The following is a 13223-nucleotide window of genomic DNA, read 5'->3' on the forward strand; positions in this document are numbered from 1 at the left end:
AGGAGTTTTTATGATGGGTCTGAAGTGATCAGTGTCAGGTTCGCTAAATCTGAGAATCAAAACACAAGAATCAGTTTGAAAACGGGGCCTAAATTCAAAAAGGGGTTCACTTCGTTACCCAAAGCACCTTTCACCCGGGAATAAATGACGGCTTCATCAGCCAATGAGGCTTGGGCACCCTGATTGCTTTTGTTATCGCTTTAATTAACTGGCGTTAATGGGATAAGATCACTCCGTGATGCCTTCTGCCTGTTGCGGCTGCGCTGGCTGATTAGATACTTTTATTCTGCGCCCTGCTTGCTCTCCTGAATTAGGGCTTTACAAATACATCCGCAAGAAGCATAAAACAAGAGATAAACTGGTAATGGGGTGGCTGAACACACACACACACACACACTCTCTCTCTCACACACACACACTCTCACATACACACACACACACTCACACTCTCACACACACACACACACACACACTCTCACACACACACACACTCTCACACACACACACTCACACACACTCTCACACACACACACACACACTCTCTCACACACACACACACACACACACTCTCACACACACACACACACTCTCTCTCACACACACACACACACACTCTCACACACACACACACAAGAACAACATTTCTAGAAGGAATTTACATGAAGCAAGGTCATTTCATGTGTATTCACTCCGGCAATCGTTCTCTTGCTTTCTCTCTCTCTCTCTCTCTCTCTCTCTAATCTGTTCATTTTTAACTTTTCCCATTTTCAGTTTCTCAGCTTCTCTGTTAAAAGCTCAAGTGCAAATAAAATTCTTCCCTGGTTTTCTTCTTTTTATTTTCTGGCTTTATCTTTTCATTGCCATCGCCGTCATCACTCGCTCCATTCATTTCTTCACCTTCAAAGACCTGTTTGCTTTCCCTTTTCTCCTCCCTCCCTCCCGCCTTTCATAGACCTGCTTGAATTAGACAAGCTTTGGCCACACCGGAACACAAAAACACTGCTACACAGCAACATGTCGAATAAGACTCTGCTCTCTGTCACACTCACTAACACACACGTAGACACACACACACTCTCTCTTTCTCTCTCTCACACACACACACACACACACACACACACACACTCTCCCCTCTGTCACACTCACTCACTCACTCACGCACACACGTACACAACACACTCTCACACACACACACCTGTTATTGTTGGCTGTATACACAGGCATATCCTCACAGTGATTATGTATTTGCTGGTGTGTATAATTGAGAGGGGATGTGAGCTGTGTGTAATTATCTGGGAGAGGACGTGAGGCCAGTGGCGTCTCTAATTGACCGTAATTGCAGCTGCCTGCTTCTGCTCCTGTAGAGATAAGCTCCTCTCTGCTCTGCTCCTCCTGCAGAGATAAGCTCCTCTCTGCTCCTCCTGTAGAGATAAGCTCCTCTCTGCTCTGCTCCTCCTGCAGAGATAAGCTCCTCTCTGCTCCTCCTGCAGAGATAAGCTCCTCTCTGCTCTGCTCCTCCTGTAGAGATAAGCTCCTCTCTGCTCTGCTCCTCCTGTAGAGATAAGCTCCTCTCTGCTCCTCCTGTAGAGATAAGCTCCTCTCTGCTCCTCCTGCAGAGATAAGCTCCTCTCTGCTCTGCTCCTCCTGCAGAGATAAGCTCCTCTCTGCTCCTCCTGCAGAGATAAGCTCCTCTCTGCTCTGCTCCTCCTGCAGAGTTAAGCTCCTCTCTGCTCCTCCTGTAGAGATAAGCTCCTCTCTGCTCCTCCTGTAGAGATAAGCTCCTCTCTGCTCCTCCTGCAGAGATAAGCTCCTCTCTGCTCTGCTCCTCCTGTAGAGATAAGCTCCTCTCTGCTCTGCTCCTCCTGTAGAGATAAGCTCCTCTCTGCTCCGCTCCTCCTGCAGAGATAAGCTCCTCTCTGCTCCGCTCCTCCTGCAGAGATAAGCTCCTCTCTGCTCTGCTCCTCCTGTAGAGATAAGCTCCTCTCTGCTCTGCTCCTCCTGCAGAGATAAGCTCCTCTCTGCTCTGCTCCTCCTGCAGAGATAAGCTCCTCTCTGCTCCTCCTGTAGAGATAAGCTCCTCTCTGCTCTGCTCCTCCTGCAGAGATAAGCTCCTCTCTGCTCCGCTCCTCCTGCAGAGATAAGCTCCTCTCTGCTCCTCCTGTAGAGATAAGCTCCTCTCTCCTCTCTGCTCCTCCTGCAGAGATAAGCTCCTCTCTGCTCCTCCTGTAGAGATAAGCTCCTCTCTGCTCTGCTCCTCCTGTAGAGATAAGCTCCTCTCTGCTCCGCTCCTCCTGCAGAGATAAGCTCCTCTCTGCTCTGCTCCTCCTGCAGAGATAAGCTCCTCTCTGCTCCGCTCCTCCTGCAGAGATAAGCTCCTCTCTGCTCTGCTCCTCCTGTAGAGATAAGCTCCTCTCTGCTCCTCCTGTAGAGATAAGCTCCTCTCTGCTCTGCTCCTCCTGCAGAGATAAGCTCCTCTCTGCTCTGCTCCTCCTGCAGAGATAAGCTCCTCTCTGCTCCTCCTGCAGAGATAAGCTCCTCTCTGCTCTGCTCCTCCTGCAGAGATAAGCTCCTCTCTGCTCCTCCTGTAGAGATAAGCTCCTCTCTCCTCTCTGCTCCTCCTGCAGAGATAAGCTCCTCTCTGCTCTGCTCCTCCTGTAGAGATAAGCTCCTCTCTGCTCTGCTCCTCCTGCAGAGATAAGCTCCTCTCTGCTCTGCTCCTCCTGTAGAGATAAGCTCCTCTCTGCTCTGCTCCTCCTGTAGAGATAAGCTCCTCTCTGCTCCTCCTGCAGAGATAAGCTCCTCTCTGCTCTGCTCCTCCTGTAGAGATAAGCTCCTCTCTGCTCCTCCTGCAGAGATAAGCTCCTCTCTGCTCTGCTCCTCCTGCAGAGTTAAGCTCCTCTCTGCTCCTCCTGTAGAGATAAGCTCCTCTCTGCTCCGCTCCTCCTGCAGAGATAAGCTCCTCTCTGCTCTGCTCCTCCTGTAGAGATAAGCTCCTCTCTCCTCTCTGCTCCTCCTGCAGAGATAAGCTCCTCTCTGCTCTGCTCCTCCTGCAGAGATAAGCTCCTCTCTGCTCTGCTCCTCCTGCAGAGATAAGCTCCTCTCTGCTCTGCTCCTCCTGCAGAGATAAGCTCCTCTCTGCTCTGCTCCTCCTGCAGAGATAAGCTCCTCTCTGCTCCTCCTGCAGAGATAAGCTCCTCTCTGCTCTGCTCCTCCTGCAGAGATAAGCTCCTCTCTGCTCCTCCTGTAGAGATAAGCTCCTCTCTGCTCTGCTCCTCCTGCAGAGATAAGCTCCTCTCTGCTCTGCTCCTCCTGCAGAGATAAGCTCCTCTCTCCTCTCTGCTCCTCCTGTAGAGATAAGCTCCTCTCTGCTCTGCTCCTCCTGCAGAGATAAGCTCCTCTCTGCTCTGCTCCTCCTGTAGAGATAAGCTCCTCTCTGCTCTGCTCCTCCTGCAGAGTTAAGCTCCTCTCTGCTCCTCCTGTAGAGATAAGCTCCTCTCTGCTCTGCTCCTCCTGCAGAGATAAGCTCCTCTCTGCTCTGCTCCTCCTGCAGAGATAAGCTCCTCTCTGCTCTGCTCCTCCTGCAGAGATAAGCTCCTCTCTGCTCTGCTCCTCCTGCAGAGATAAGCTCCTCTCTGCTCCTCCTGTAGAGATAAGCTCCTCTCCTCTCTGCTCCTCCTGTAGAGATAAGCTCCTCTCTGCTCCTCCTGTAGAGATAAGCTCCTCTCTGCTCCTCCTGCAGAGATAAGCTCCTCTCTCCTCTCTGCTCCTCCTGTAGAGATAAGCTCCTCTCTCCTCTCTGCTCCTCCTGTAGAGATAAGCTCCTCTCCTCTCTGCTCCTCCTGTAGAGATAAGCTCCTCTCTGCTCTTCCTGCAGAGATAAGCTCCTCTCTGCTCTTCCTCCTGCAGAGATAAGCTCCTCTCTGCTCTGCTTCTCCTGTAGAGATAAGCTCCTCTCTGCTCCTCCTGTAGAGATAAGCTCCTCTCTGCTCTGCTCCTCCTGTAGAGATAAGCTCCTCTCTGCTCCTCCTGTAGAGATAAGCTCCTCTCCCTCCTCTCTGCTCCTCTCCCTGTAGAGATGTGTAATGGAGATTTGTAATGATTCTATTTTTGATAACTCAAGAAGTGTTTTTTTGCCAACAGTTGTCAGGGGTAGGCAGGTTATTATGGTTATTATTATGCTGGGCCTGAGGTTTCAGGCTTCTGAAAAACGACATCGGAAAAACCTTCTTGTGAAATCCTGCTTGCCTTTTGTACATCCTGCTTACACACACACACACACACACACACACACGCATAGACGTGTGCACACACACACACACACACACGCATGGACATGTGTACACACACACACAAATACACACTCACACACTCACACAAACACACACACGCGCGCACACACACACACACACACTTTTTCTCTCGCAGTCTGTCTCCCGATCTGATTTTGCTGCTTGTGAGCGAATGTGTGTGCGCGTGTGAGTGTGCGTGTGAGTGTGAGTAGTGCGCCTGTGAGTGCGCGTGTGAGTGTGTGTGTGAGTGTGAGTGTGTGTGTGAGTGTGTGTAGTGCACGTGTGAGTGTGTGTGTGAGTGTGAGTGTGTGTGTGAGTGTGTGTAGTGCACGTGTGAGTGTGTGTGTGAGTGTGAGTGTGTGTGTGAGTGTGTGTAGTGCACGTGTGAGTGTGTGTGTGAGTGTGAGTGTGTGAGTGTGTGTCGTGAGCCTGTGCACTGTGCGTTTATATTAGGGGGCAACCGAACCCAAGCAAATGCTTTTCCGATTTCCTAACCTAATTGGCACTGCAGTTATTGTGCTGTCAAAGCACCAAACGCGATTTAACGTGGACACGCCATTAATCACCGACGTAATAACAGATCGTTTCTTTTTTAAATCCAACGTCAACAAACGATTTAAATGATTAGCCTGATCATGTGCCTGCCCTGTCCGGCGCTGCAGGTGCTGTGGGAGCAGGTCTTTCTGTCAGACCTCCACCAAACTCAGCTATTTCATCTTATGAATCCATCGCTCACAGCCATAAAAAAGCAATACTGAGCTGCTTCTGGCTGCCGGGTCACTGTAATCAAACGAGCCGCTACAGCCGCTAGCCTGTCACACGTATGCCCGTAAATTATTCCAGTGCTGATTGTGGATGAGTCAAGATGAGCGTGGGCTACAAGATACTTAAGTAAAAGTTCACAACAGAACTACTGATTTTGTAGTCGCTGAGCCAATTTCATTTTTCTGTAGCGATCAAACTGTCGGAGACACGACAGTGTGGCTGTGCTGCCAGATTTGTGAGGGATCCCTCTACCACCGTGCATGAGCATGTGTTCCTGCGTGCGTGTGTGTGTTTGTGTGAGAGTGTGTGTGTGTGTGTGTTTGTGTGAGAGTGTGTGTGAGAGTGTGTGTGTGTGTGTGTTTGTGTTTGTGTGAGATGTAAAGTGAATCACAGGGACATGTATTGCCATTACAGGCTTGTTTTATGTAGAATGATGCAGCTGTACCTGTGGGGACCTGCAGCACTTTGGCAAATACAGTAAGGACAAGCAAGCGTACACACTGTCACACGCACACACATACACTCTCCCTCTCACACACACTCTCTCACACACACGCATACACACACACACTCTCTCCCTTTCACACACACACCCTCTCTCACACACACGCACACTCTCCCTCTCACACACACCCCCTCTCACACACACGCACACACAGACACACACTCTTTTTACCCTCTCTAGCATAAGAATCTTATCCTGAATGCTGCTACAAACTGCTGTTGGATTCTCTACTTCCCTCTTAGGATCAAATCTAACCACTTACAACAAAAGACATGCCAACTATGCATACGAAAATGCACGAACAACACAATGCAGGCATTAACACGCTCGCACGCACGCACGCACGCACACACACGACAAAGAGCAGTGTCTGTCTTGCCCTCTGTCCCAGACACACATTAGTACCCCATGACGCATACGGCCAGGAGAGGAAGTGCCTTTGTGCAGTTTCCTCCTCGGGAAAGGGTGGGTCTCCCATGGGTGTTAGAAAGACAGAGAGAGAGTGTGTGAGAGAGAAAGAGAGAGAACAAGAGATTTTTCAGTCAGAAAAAGTAAAAATGTGGAACAGAAAAAGGAAGGAATCTATACTGAAAGAAAAAAAAAGACCTTGAGAGAGAGAGAGAGAGAGAGAGAGAGAGAGAGAGAGAGCAATATGACAAGACTACTGTATTCTACGGATACAAAATTCTGGGAAAAGAAGCTTTAGTATTTGGAACACAAGTGCCCCCTTGTGGCCTCAGCATGCTACAACATATGTACTTTCCTGTTTTTCACCTAAACTCAGGAAAATGTGAAAACAAAAAAATCACATTGTAACACACACACACACAAACATACACACACACACAAACACACACACGCACACGCACAAACCTGCCAAGAAGTCACTTCCAAGGACCAATTTTTCAAAACAGCTTTGTTAAATATTATTTATTTCATTTTGTAGCTAATTTACAACAAGCGATAAAACATTTGTAATCTGTCGTCGTCATTGTTAAATCTCTTTTTTGCAAGACAAGTTATTCACTTCTCTTTAATTTCACTTTTATTCATTATAATAAAAACTAGTACATACTTCATGATCAAGGAATTTGATAATACAGATTCCCCTGAAACACAGGTAACGGAACATAAATAACAGCATTTGTAAAAACAAATAACTGTAAATTTTAACCGAAACAGTTAAAGCCCCTTTCATCTTAAACTAGTGTGCATGCGCGTGAGGATATATATATATATCTGTGTGTCGCATGTGTGTGTGTGTGTGTGTGTGTGTGTGTGTGTGTGTGTGTGTGTGTGTGTGTGTGTGTGTGTGTGTGTGTGTGTGTGTGTGTGTGTGTGTGTGTGTGTGTGTGTGTTTGTTTGTTTGCATGGATGTGTGTGTCAGGGCATGGATGTGCATGTTTGCATGTGTGTGTGTGTGTGCGCACCAATGTAAGCTTCGTCCCACTGCATGAACTTTGACCCTGACAGACACTCCGGTCAAGGGACTGGATCCAGCTCCTCCTGGATCCAGAGGCTTAGAGCCCAGATCTCGGGTTGTGATGGACTGAGCCCTGTGGCCAGTACACCAGCCTCTCTGTAACCTGTCCCTGAAACACCTCTGTACACTCTCACCTGATCTGAAACACCTCCGCACACTCTCACCTGATCTGCCTCAACACTTCTACATCACAGACGTAATGCGACAAAAAAATGGTCCATCTCCAACAACCCGAAACCTACTTGTGAAAATAAATAGTGAAAAATAACTGGGCCGATAAATTAATAAATATGCACTTTTCATGTACACCGCTCATGTGCCAGGACTCACTGGGGAATCACTGGGGATGCAAGCCATATATGCAGGTATATGCAGGTATATGCACTTGTGTGTTCATTTTCTCACTCACTCCCTAACTCTAACTCCTTCTCCAGAATATATGTTCACAAACATACATAAAGTACATAAAAGGTACATCATTTCTCTCCTCTCTTGCACTATTAGTGTAAACCTTTGAAATTCAAGATCCTGTGGCATCTTCTTGCTACGCCCACCCACACACACGCACACACTATCATCAGGGCCTCTCCAATGACTCAGCACTGCCCCCTAGCTGCAGATGGAGGGTCACTGACCTTGTAAACCACAGGTGTCAACCTCCAGTCCTGGACAGCCGCAGTGTCTGCTAGTTTTTGTGGTGTTCTCAGCACAAGTGATTCATTTAAGTCATTAGCTAATGATTCTACAAGACCTCAATTGGCAGCTGATTGAAAGGAAACCACAAAAGCCCACAGACACTGCGGCCCCCTTCACATTTGGTTTGACACCACTGTTGTAAACACTTTCAAGTTAATAAGTGAACAGAAACACCTTCGGAATCTGTTGGTCAAAGCTGTTAGCCATGACATCACAGACTGGGTGTTCCTAGACACACACACACACACACACACACACACACAAAGACACAGACACACACACTCTCTCTCACACTCTCATGCACGCACACACACACACACACACAAACCAGGAGACCTGACCCGCTTGTTTTTTTCAGCAGCTTGGTTTGTGTGCAGCCTACAGTCTCTCCATCCCTGTGAGTCATTGTAAGAGTCCCTCAGGTTCTGGTTTTAAGGGTCAAGGGTCAAAGGTCAAAGTTAAGTCAGAGCCCTCTCTTGTTTAGCTTCCTTTAAAGCCTGCGGCAGTTTGGACGTTTAAAAAATAAAAAATTAAAATAACTAAAACCTTCCTTTGAGGAAAAAAAATATGTGAACCGGCTTAGCCAGACATCTGCGCTTCCTGTAAAAATTCATTTGGGCCAAATGATGAATAATTCACCGGTTCAAACGGATTTTCTCCCGGTAACCACGACGATCCAGAGAGGGCTGGCGGCATCTCTGTCCGCGTGGCATCGCGCCCTTCCGTTAGCGGTCCGGAATGCCGAGGATTCTGCCGGTATTAATATTAACGCCTGTTGAATAACAAAGCTTCCCCGGCCCCTCCCCGCTAAGTTTTAGAAGTCCACAGTCCGTGTGACGTCATTCCATCTCACGGTTTTCCTTTTTGGTTCGGCTTCAAGATGGCCACCGACAGGAAGTGCAAGACCTGACAGATTTCCCTCTGAACTTGTCAAATAAACAAACAAAAAAAAAAACACTTTGCTACAGCATAAAAAAATTCTTTTTTTTCTAATTATATTGCAGTGTGATTTTGATTGCTATTAAACATTTTTAGAGCCAAGCCCAACGCACAATAAAACCTCAAGAACAATCAGCCAATCAGAAGAAAAACTCAATGTAAAATAAATAAATAAATTAATAACGCTTAAAAAAAAAGAAGAAACATTCATTCCAAAAGAATAATGTGAAGCCGTTAAACAAAATTTATAGTCCTGTTAGAATCTGTCAGTTTGTTAAAAAATATAGATGATATTTCATTTTTACATTTGTCTTTTATCTCTAATGTACGGTCTGAATGTCCCGTTCTTCTGTGAAGAAGCAGAGGGAGCAGAGAGATAAGAGGGAAGGAGAGACAGGGAAGTTACTGCTCGCGGCCATTTTGGCTCCGCTGTGACCTAGCGAATCTTTTAGTCCACATGACCTTTCAAGCACAGGCCAAGCCCTCGAGTGGCAGCAAATACAGGAAGTGGCATCGGGTGAATCCAATGTATACCGCTGCATGATGTCATTGGATTGTCAGAACCCGAGGAGCATGGGTAATGTAGTTTTTTAAAACCCCCTATAATTACTTGACGAAAGCATCTTAATGCCAAACTGGGCAGGGGAATGGACAGACCTAACAGACAAACGTGGAGAAGTCACAAGAAGGTTCCATTTGAGTTACAGCAGAGAGAGAGAAAGAAAGAGAGAGAGACAGAAAGACAGAAAGAGAGAGAAAGAAACTGAGGTAAAGCCTTTTCTGATTATTTCTTTGAGCTTTCGTCTTCAACTCTCTTTTTCCCTTTTCTCTGTCACGTGATGCAATGATATGATGATTCCATCCCTCACTTCTACTCCTTTATCACCATCCTTTCTTCATCCATTTTCTTTTTCTCTCCCTTTATGGGAGTGTCTGTCTGTCTGTCCTCAGTGCCCTGTCGTTGTGGTCGTCGGGTTTTGAGAACGCATGCACATAATTCAGCAGGAAAAGGTCTCCTCTTTTCCAAAACCAAAAAAAAAAAGAAAAAAAATCTTTTTTTCCAGGCGTTCTGAAAAAAAACTGTTTGGTTGTTGGCGATTGAGAGAATTTCAGTGGCTGTGTTTTCCCCCTTTATAGAAACATCAGTTCATTTGATATAGATATTTAGATTATTATTATTATTGTTATCAATATATATTTTTCACAGTTCAATAACAATTCAATTTGTTTTTCTATCATACAAGTTAGTCCTGGCGGTGGCTGCGTTGCATTCAGCAGTCCTGTCCAGCAACGCAATCTCTCTCTCTCTTTCCGTCTCTGTCCTTTCAGAGAGAGAGAGAGAGGGAAGGAGGGAGCGGGGGAGCAAGAGAAGAGGAGAAGTGCAAAGAAAGAAAGGATTCCTCCTCAGACCGACTCCGTCTCTGGTGTTACAGTGTGCTGCTCTGCAGGGGAGCCAGGAGACGTGGAGGGAGGGAGGAAGAGAAGGAGAGATCCAGAGAAAAAAGGAAAGATGGAAGGAAAGATGAGAGCCTCAGAGAGATGGGGGAAGAGAGAAAGAGGAAGAAGAGCGGATAGTATGGGGAGGCATTTGTTTTCCTGTGCTTATTACCAAGCCTCCCCCTCTCTCCCCCTTTCTCTCTCTCTCTCTCTCTCTTTCTCTCTCCCTCTCTCCCACTCCTCCATCGTCTCCCTCAGATTGCAGTGGAAAGGCGTCTGTGTGCAGGGAGGAGGAGAGAAGAGAGGGATGCAGGCAGGAGGAGGAGGGTCGCCTCGGTCCCAGAGCACAGGAAGCAGCTCTCTCTCTCTCCCTTGCTCCCTCGCTCCCTCTCCCCCTCTGCGTCTCTAAGTGCACAGGTATGAATGCAGAAGGGGCTGCCTCACAGTCTCCCCCTGGTGGGTATCCAGATGTAAGGCCCAGAATGCTCCTCGATGGCAGACTTCACCTTGTGGTACACCTCCTCAAAGCTCTCCCCTTCCACAATGGCTGTACGGAGGAGAGAGAGAGGGGGGGCAGTTAGTCCTTGTGTCCCCTCCCCTTTTCACTATACCCTTCAATTTCCTTGTCTCCCAGAATCCTTTGCACACCACCCGTGGCCTTCTGTTAGCAATATCAATAATCGAACACTCAGGCATAAGTCTGCTGCATGCAGAGTCGCTCTATGAAAAGAGGAGGATATTATGGATGATTGACAGGAGAGTGTTAGCCTGAGTATCAGGATGTTCCTGTCGTTGCTGACTGTGGTCATGAGTTGACTTGCTGGGCTTTAACAGGCGACTCTAAAGCAGACAGCAGGGCAGGCCTGTTAATTAGCCAGGAAAGGCCTCACCTGTCAGCCACGTTTTAGGCAAAAGGGTGCAGAATGCCCTCCAGACCACAGGGGGGCAGCGTCTCACCTGAGAAGCACTCGATGAAGTCCTGCTCCAGCTTGATGGCGCGGTCCAGGGCCTTCCGAGCCTGCTCGTCCGTCAGCCGCGGGTTGATCTCTCTGTCGGGGGTGATGACAAACACAGGTCGAGAGGTCATCTCCATGGCAACCAAAGAGTCACCATAGGAACACAGGCGATTTTTAACCGAAGACAGCCGCAATACGCTGGGTTTTGTCTCCAAGGCGATGGCGGTCGGGCAGGCGGTTGGGGGGGGGGGGGGTGGGGGGGATGGGGGACGGTGGGGGGGACGGTGGGGGGTGGGGGGACTCACAGCACGTTCTGCAGCGATCTGGGCCGGATGAAGATGGCGATGGGGTGCAGCTGCGCCGCCTGTAGCCGTCGCACTGCGTTAGCTGAGACGTCCAGGATACAGTGCTTCCCCTGCTGCTCCGGGGGGGGGGGGGGAGGGGAGAGAGAGAAATTTCATATATAGCTATATAATTCATAACCATTTTATAAAAATTCTATTATTCATAATTATTTCATACATAGCTATATAATTTATAATTATCGTATATAGCTACATAATTTATATCAATTTCACATACAGCTACATAATGTATAACCACTTCATACATAACTACACAATCTCCAGTGCCCTCCAAGGTATGGGAACAGTAGAATGAAACTTGTGATTTTTACTTTTGCACAGCTGAAAACTCAACACGTGACTCAACACAACCCCTTCACCTGTTTGCCCACCTTGCGCCACCCCCTTACCTGTTCGGCCACCTCCCGGACGCTCTGGACGCTGGTGCCGTACAAGTGGCTGTTGTACTGCCCGGCCTCGATGAAGCGGTGGCTCTGGATGTCCTTCTCCATCTGTTCCCGTGACGACACGAAGTGGTAGTCCCGCCCATCCACCTCGTACTCCCGCTTTGGCCGCGTGGTGTCTGCATCAACCAATCAGCAGTCAGCATGTTACTGTATCTATGCTTATAATTCTTTGTGTATCTTTGTTGCATTAGTGTGTTATCTTTGTTGTATGAGTGTGTTATCTTTGTTGGAATCGTGCGTTATCTTAGTTGCATCAGTATATATCTGCTACGTCAGTGTATCTTTGTTGTATTATTGTGATATCTTTGCTGTATTAGTGTGTAATCGTTGTTGTATTAGAGAGTGATCTTTGTTGTATCAGTATATATTCGCTGTGTCAGTGTATCTTTGTTGGATTAGTGTGCTATCTTTGTTGTATGAGTGTGTTATCTTTGTTGGAATTGTGTGTTATCTTTGTTGTATCAGTATATATTAGCTGTGTCAGTGTATCTTTGATGCTGTTTTATCTTTGCTGTGTCACTGTTTTGGGGTGATAGAGACTTACGGGGAACGCAGGACCCGAACTTGTCGGGAAATTCGGAAAGCAGGTCATCATTCACCCTGTCCTTCGTTGGACCCAAAATTATGATCGGCCTCGCATAATGTACTGGGGGAGGGGGCGGAGAGAAGTGGAGGACAGGAAGAGGCAGATGGGAGAGAAGATATGCACTGAATATTAAAGGCACAAATGTTCCCTTTTAAGGAATAACATTGTTTTTGTTTTTCTAAAACAATATTCGTAAAAAGGAAACTGAATTCACCTTCCACTTGTGTCACTGTCTCATAGCTCTGTATGGAGTCATCTCTCCCTGGAAATAAAGACACAGATTAAACCAGCCCAACCTGCCGACACAGCGCCCCCTGCAGGACTGGAGTAAACCTGCAGATGCTGTGTTCCTGCAGGACCACAACACTGCTTTAGCAGAGTCTGAATGAAGGCGAGCCTTTACCTTGAGATCCTAGACTGTCCCGACTCCGGTCCTGCACAGAGAGTGAAAGATGGAGTCCGGGAAAGATAGTTAGTGAAAGACAGATAGTGAAAGATGGTCTGTAGAGACGGCATTAAACCCCACAGAGAACACACGCACAGGTAGTGCTCAGGCAGGTAGATTTACGCAGTTGTGGGTTTGATTACACTGCAGCAGAAAGACAGAAATGAAGGCTGAGGACTTTTCTAATGAGGGCAGGGAGGCCCCAGCATACTGTCGGCCATTTTATCACCATGTTTACTACCCCCCCCCCGCCCCCCCACCACACCCCCCGACCAAGTCAGTAAAAGTCGCTCTGTAAATACAGATAACCT

The 13223-nt window shown here is 47.6% G+C and overlaps 1 protein-coding gene across 9 annotated transcripts in view; it reads right to left on the bottom strand.

The window, feature by feature from the left end:
* Nucleotides 1-721: 721 nt before the first annotated feature.
* Nucleotides 722-13223, bottom strand: part of LOC118236420 (disks large homolog 4) — a 68147-nt gene continuing 55645 nt past the window's right edge. For 7 of the 9 annotated variants that reach the window (XM_035434788.1, XM_035434787.1, XM_035434785.1 and 4 more), the window contains 7 exons: nt 12871-12901; nt 12682-12729; nt 12426-12527; nt 11825-11997; nt 11376-11488; nt 11072-11163; nt 7497-10661 (listed from right to left, as the gene is read on the bottom strand). In XM_035434788.1, coding sequence (XP_035290679.1) covers nt 10555-10661; nt 11072-11163; nt 11376-11488; nt 11825-11997; nt 12426-12527; nt 12682-12729; nt 12871-12901 — 666 coding nt within the window. In that variant the 3' untranslated portion in view covers nt 7497-10554. Of the gene's footprint in view, nt 739-7496; nt 10662-11071; nt 11164-11375; nt 11489-11824; nt 11998-12425; nt 12528-12681; nt 12730-12870; nt 12902-13223 lie in introns of those variants that run through there. The other 2 variants (XR_004767034.1, XR_004767033.1) reach the window with 2 other exon arrangements.

This window comes from Anguilla anguilla, chromosome 9 (genome assembly GCF_013347855.1).
Source record: "Anguilla anguilla isolate fAngAng1 chromosome 9, fAngAng1.pri, whole genome shotgun sequence".
In the NCBI taxonomy this organism is placed as follows: domain Eukaryota; kingdom Metazoa; phylum Chordata; class Actinopteri; order Anguilliformes; family Anguillidae; genus Anguilla; species Anguilla anguilla.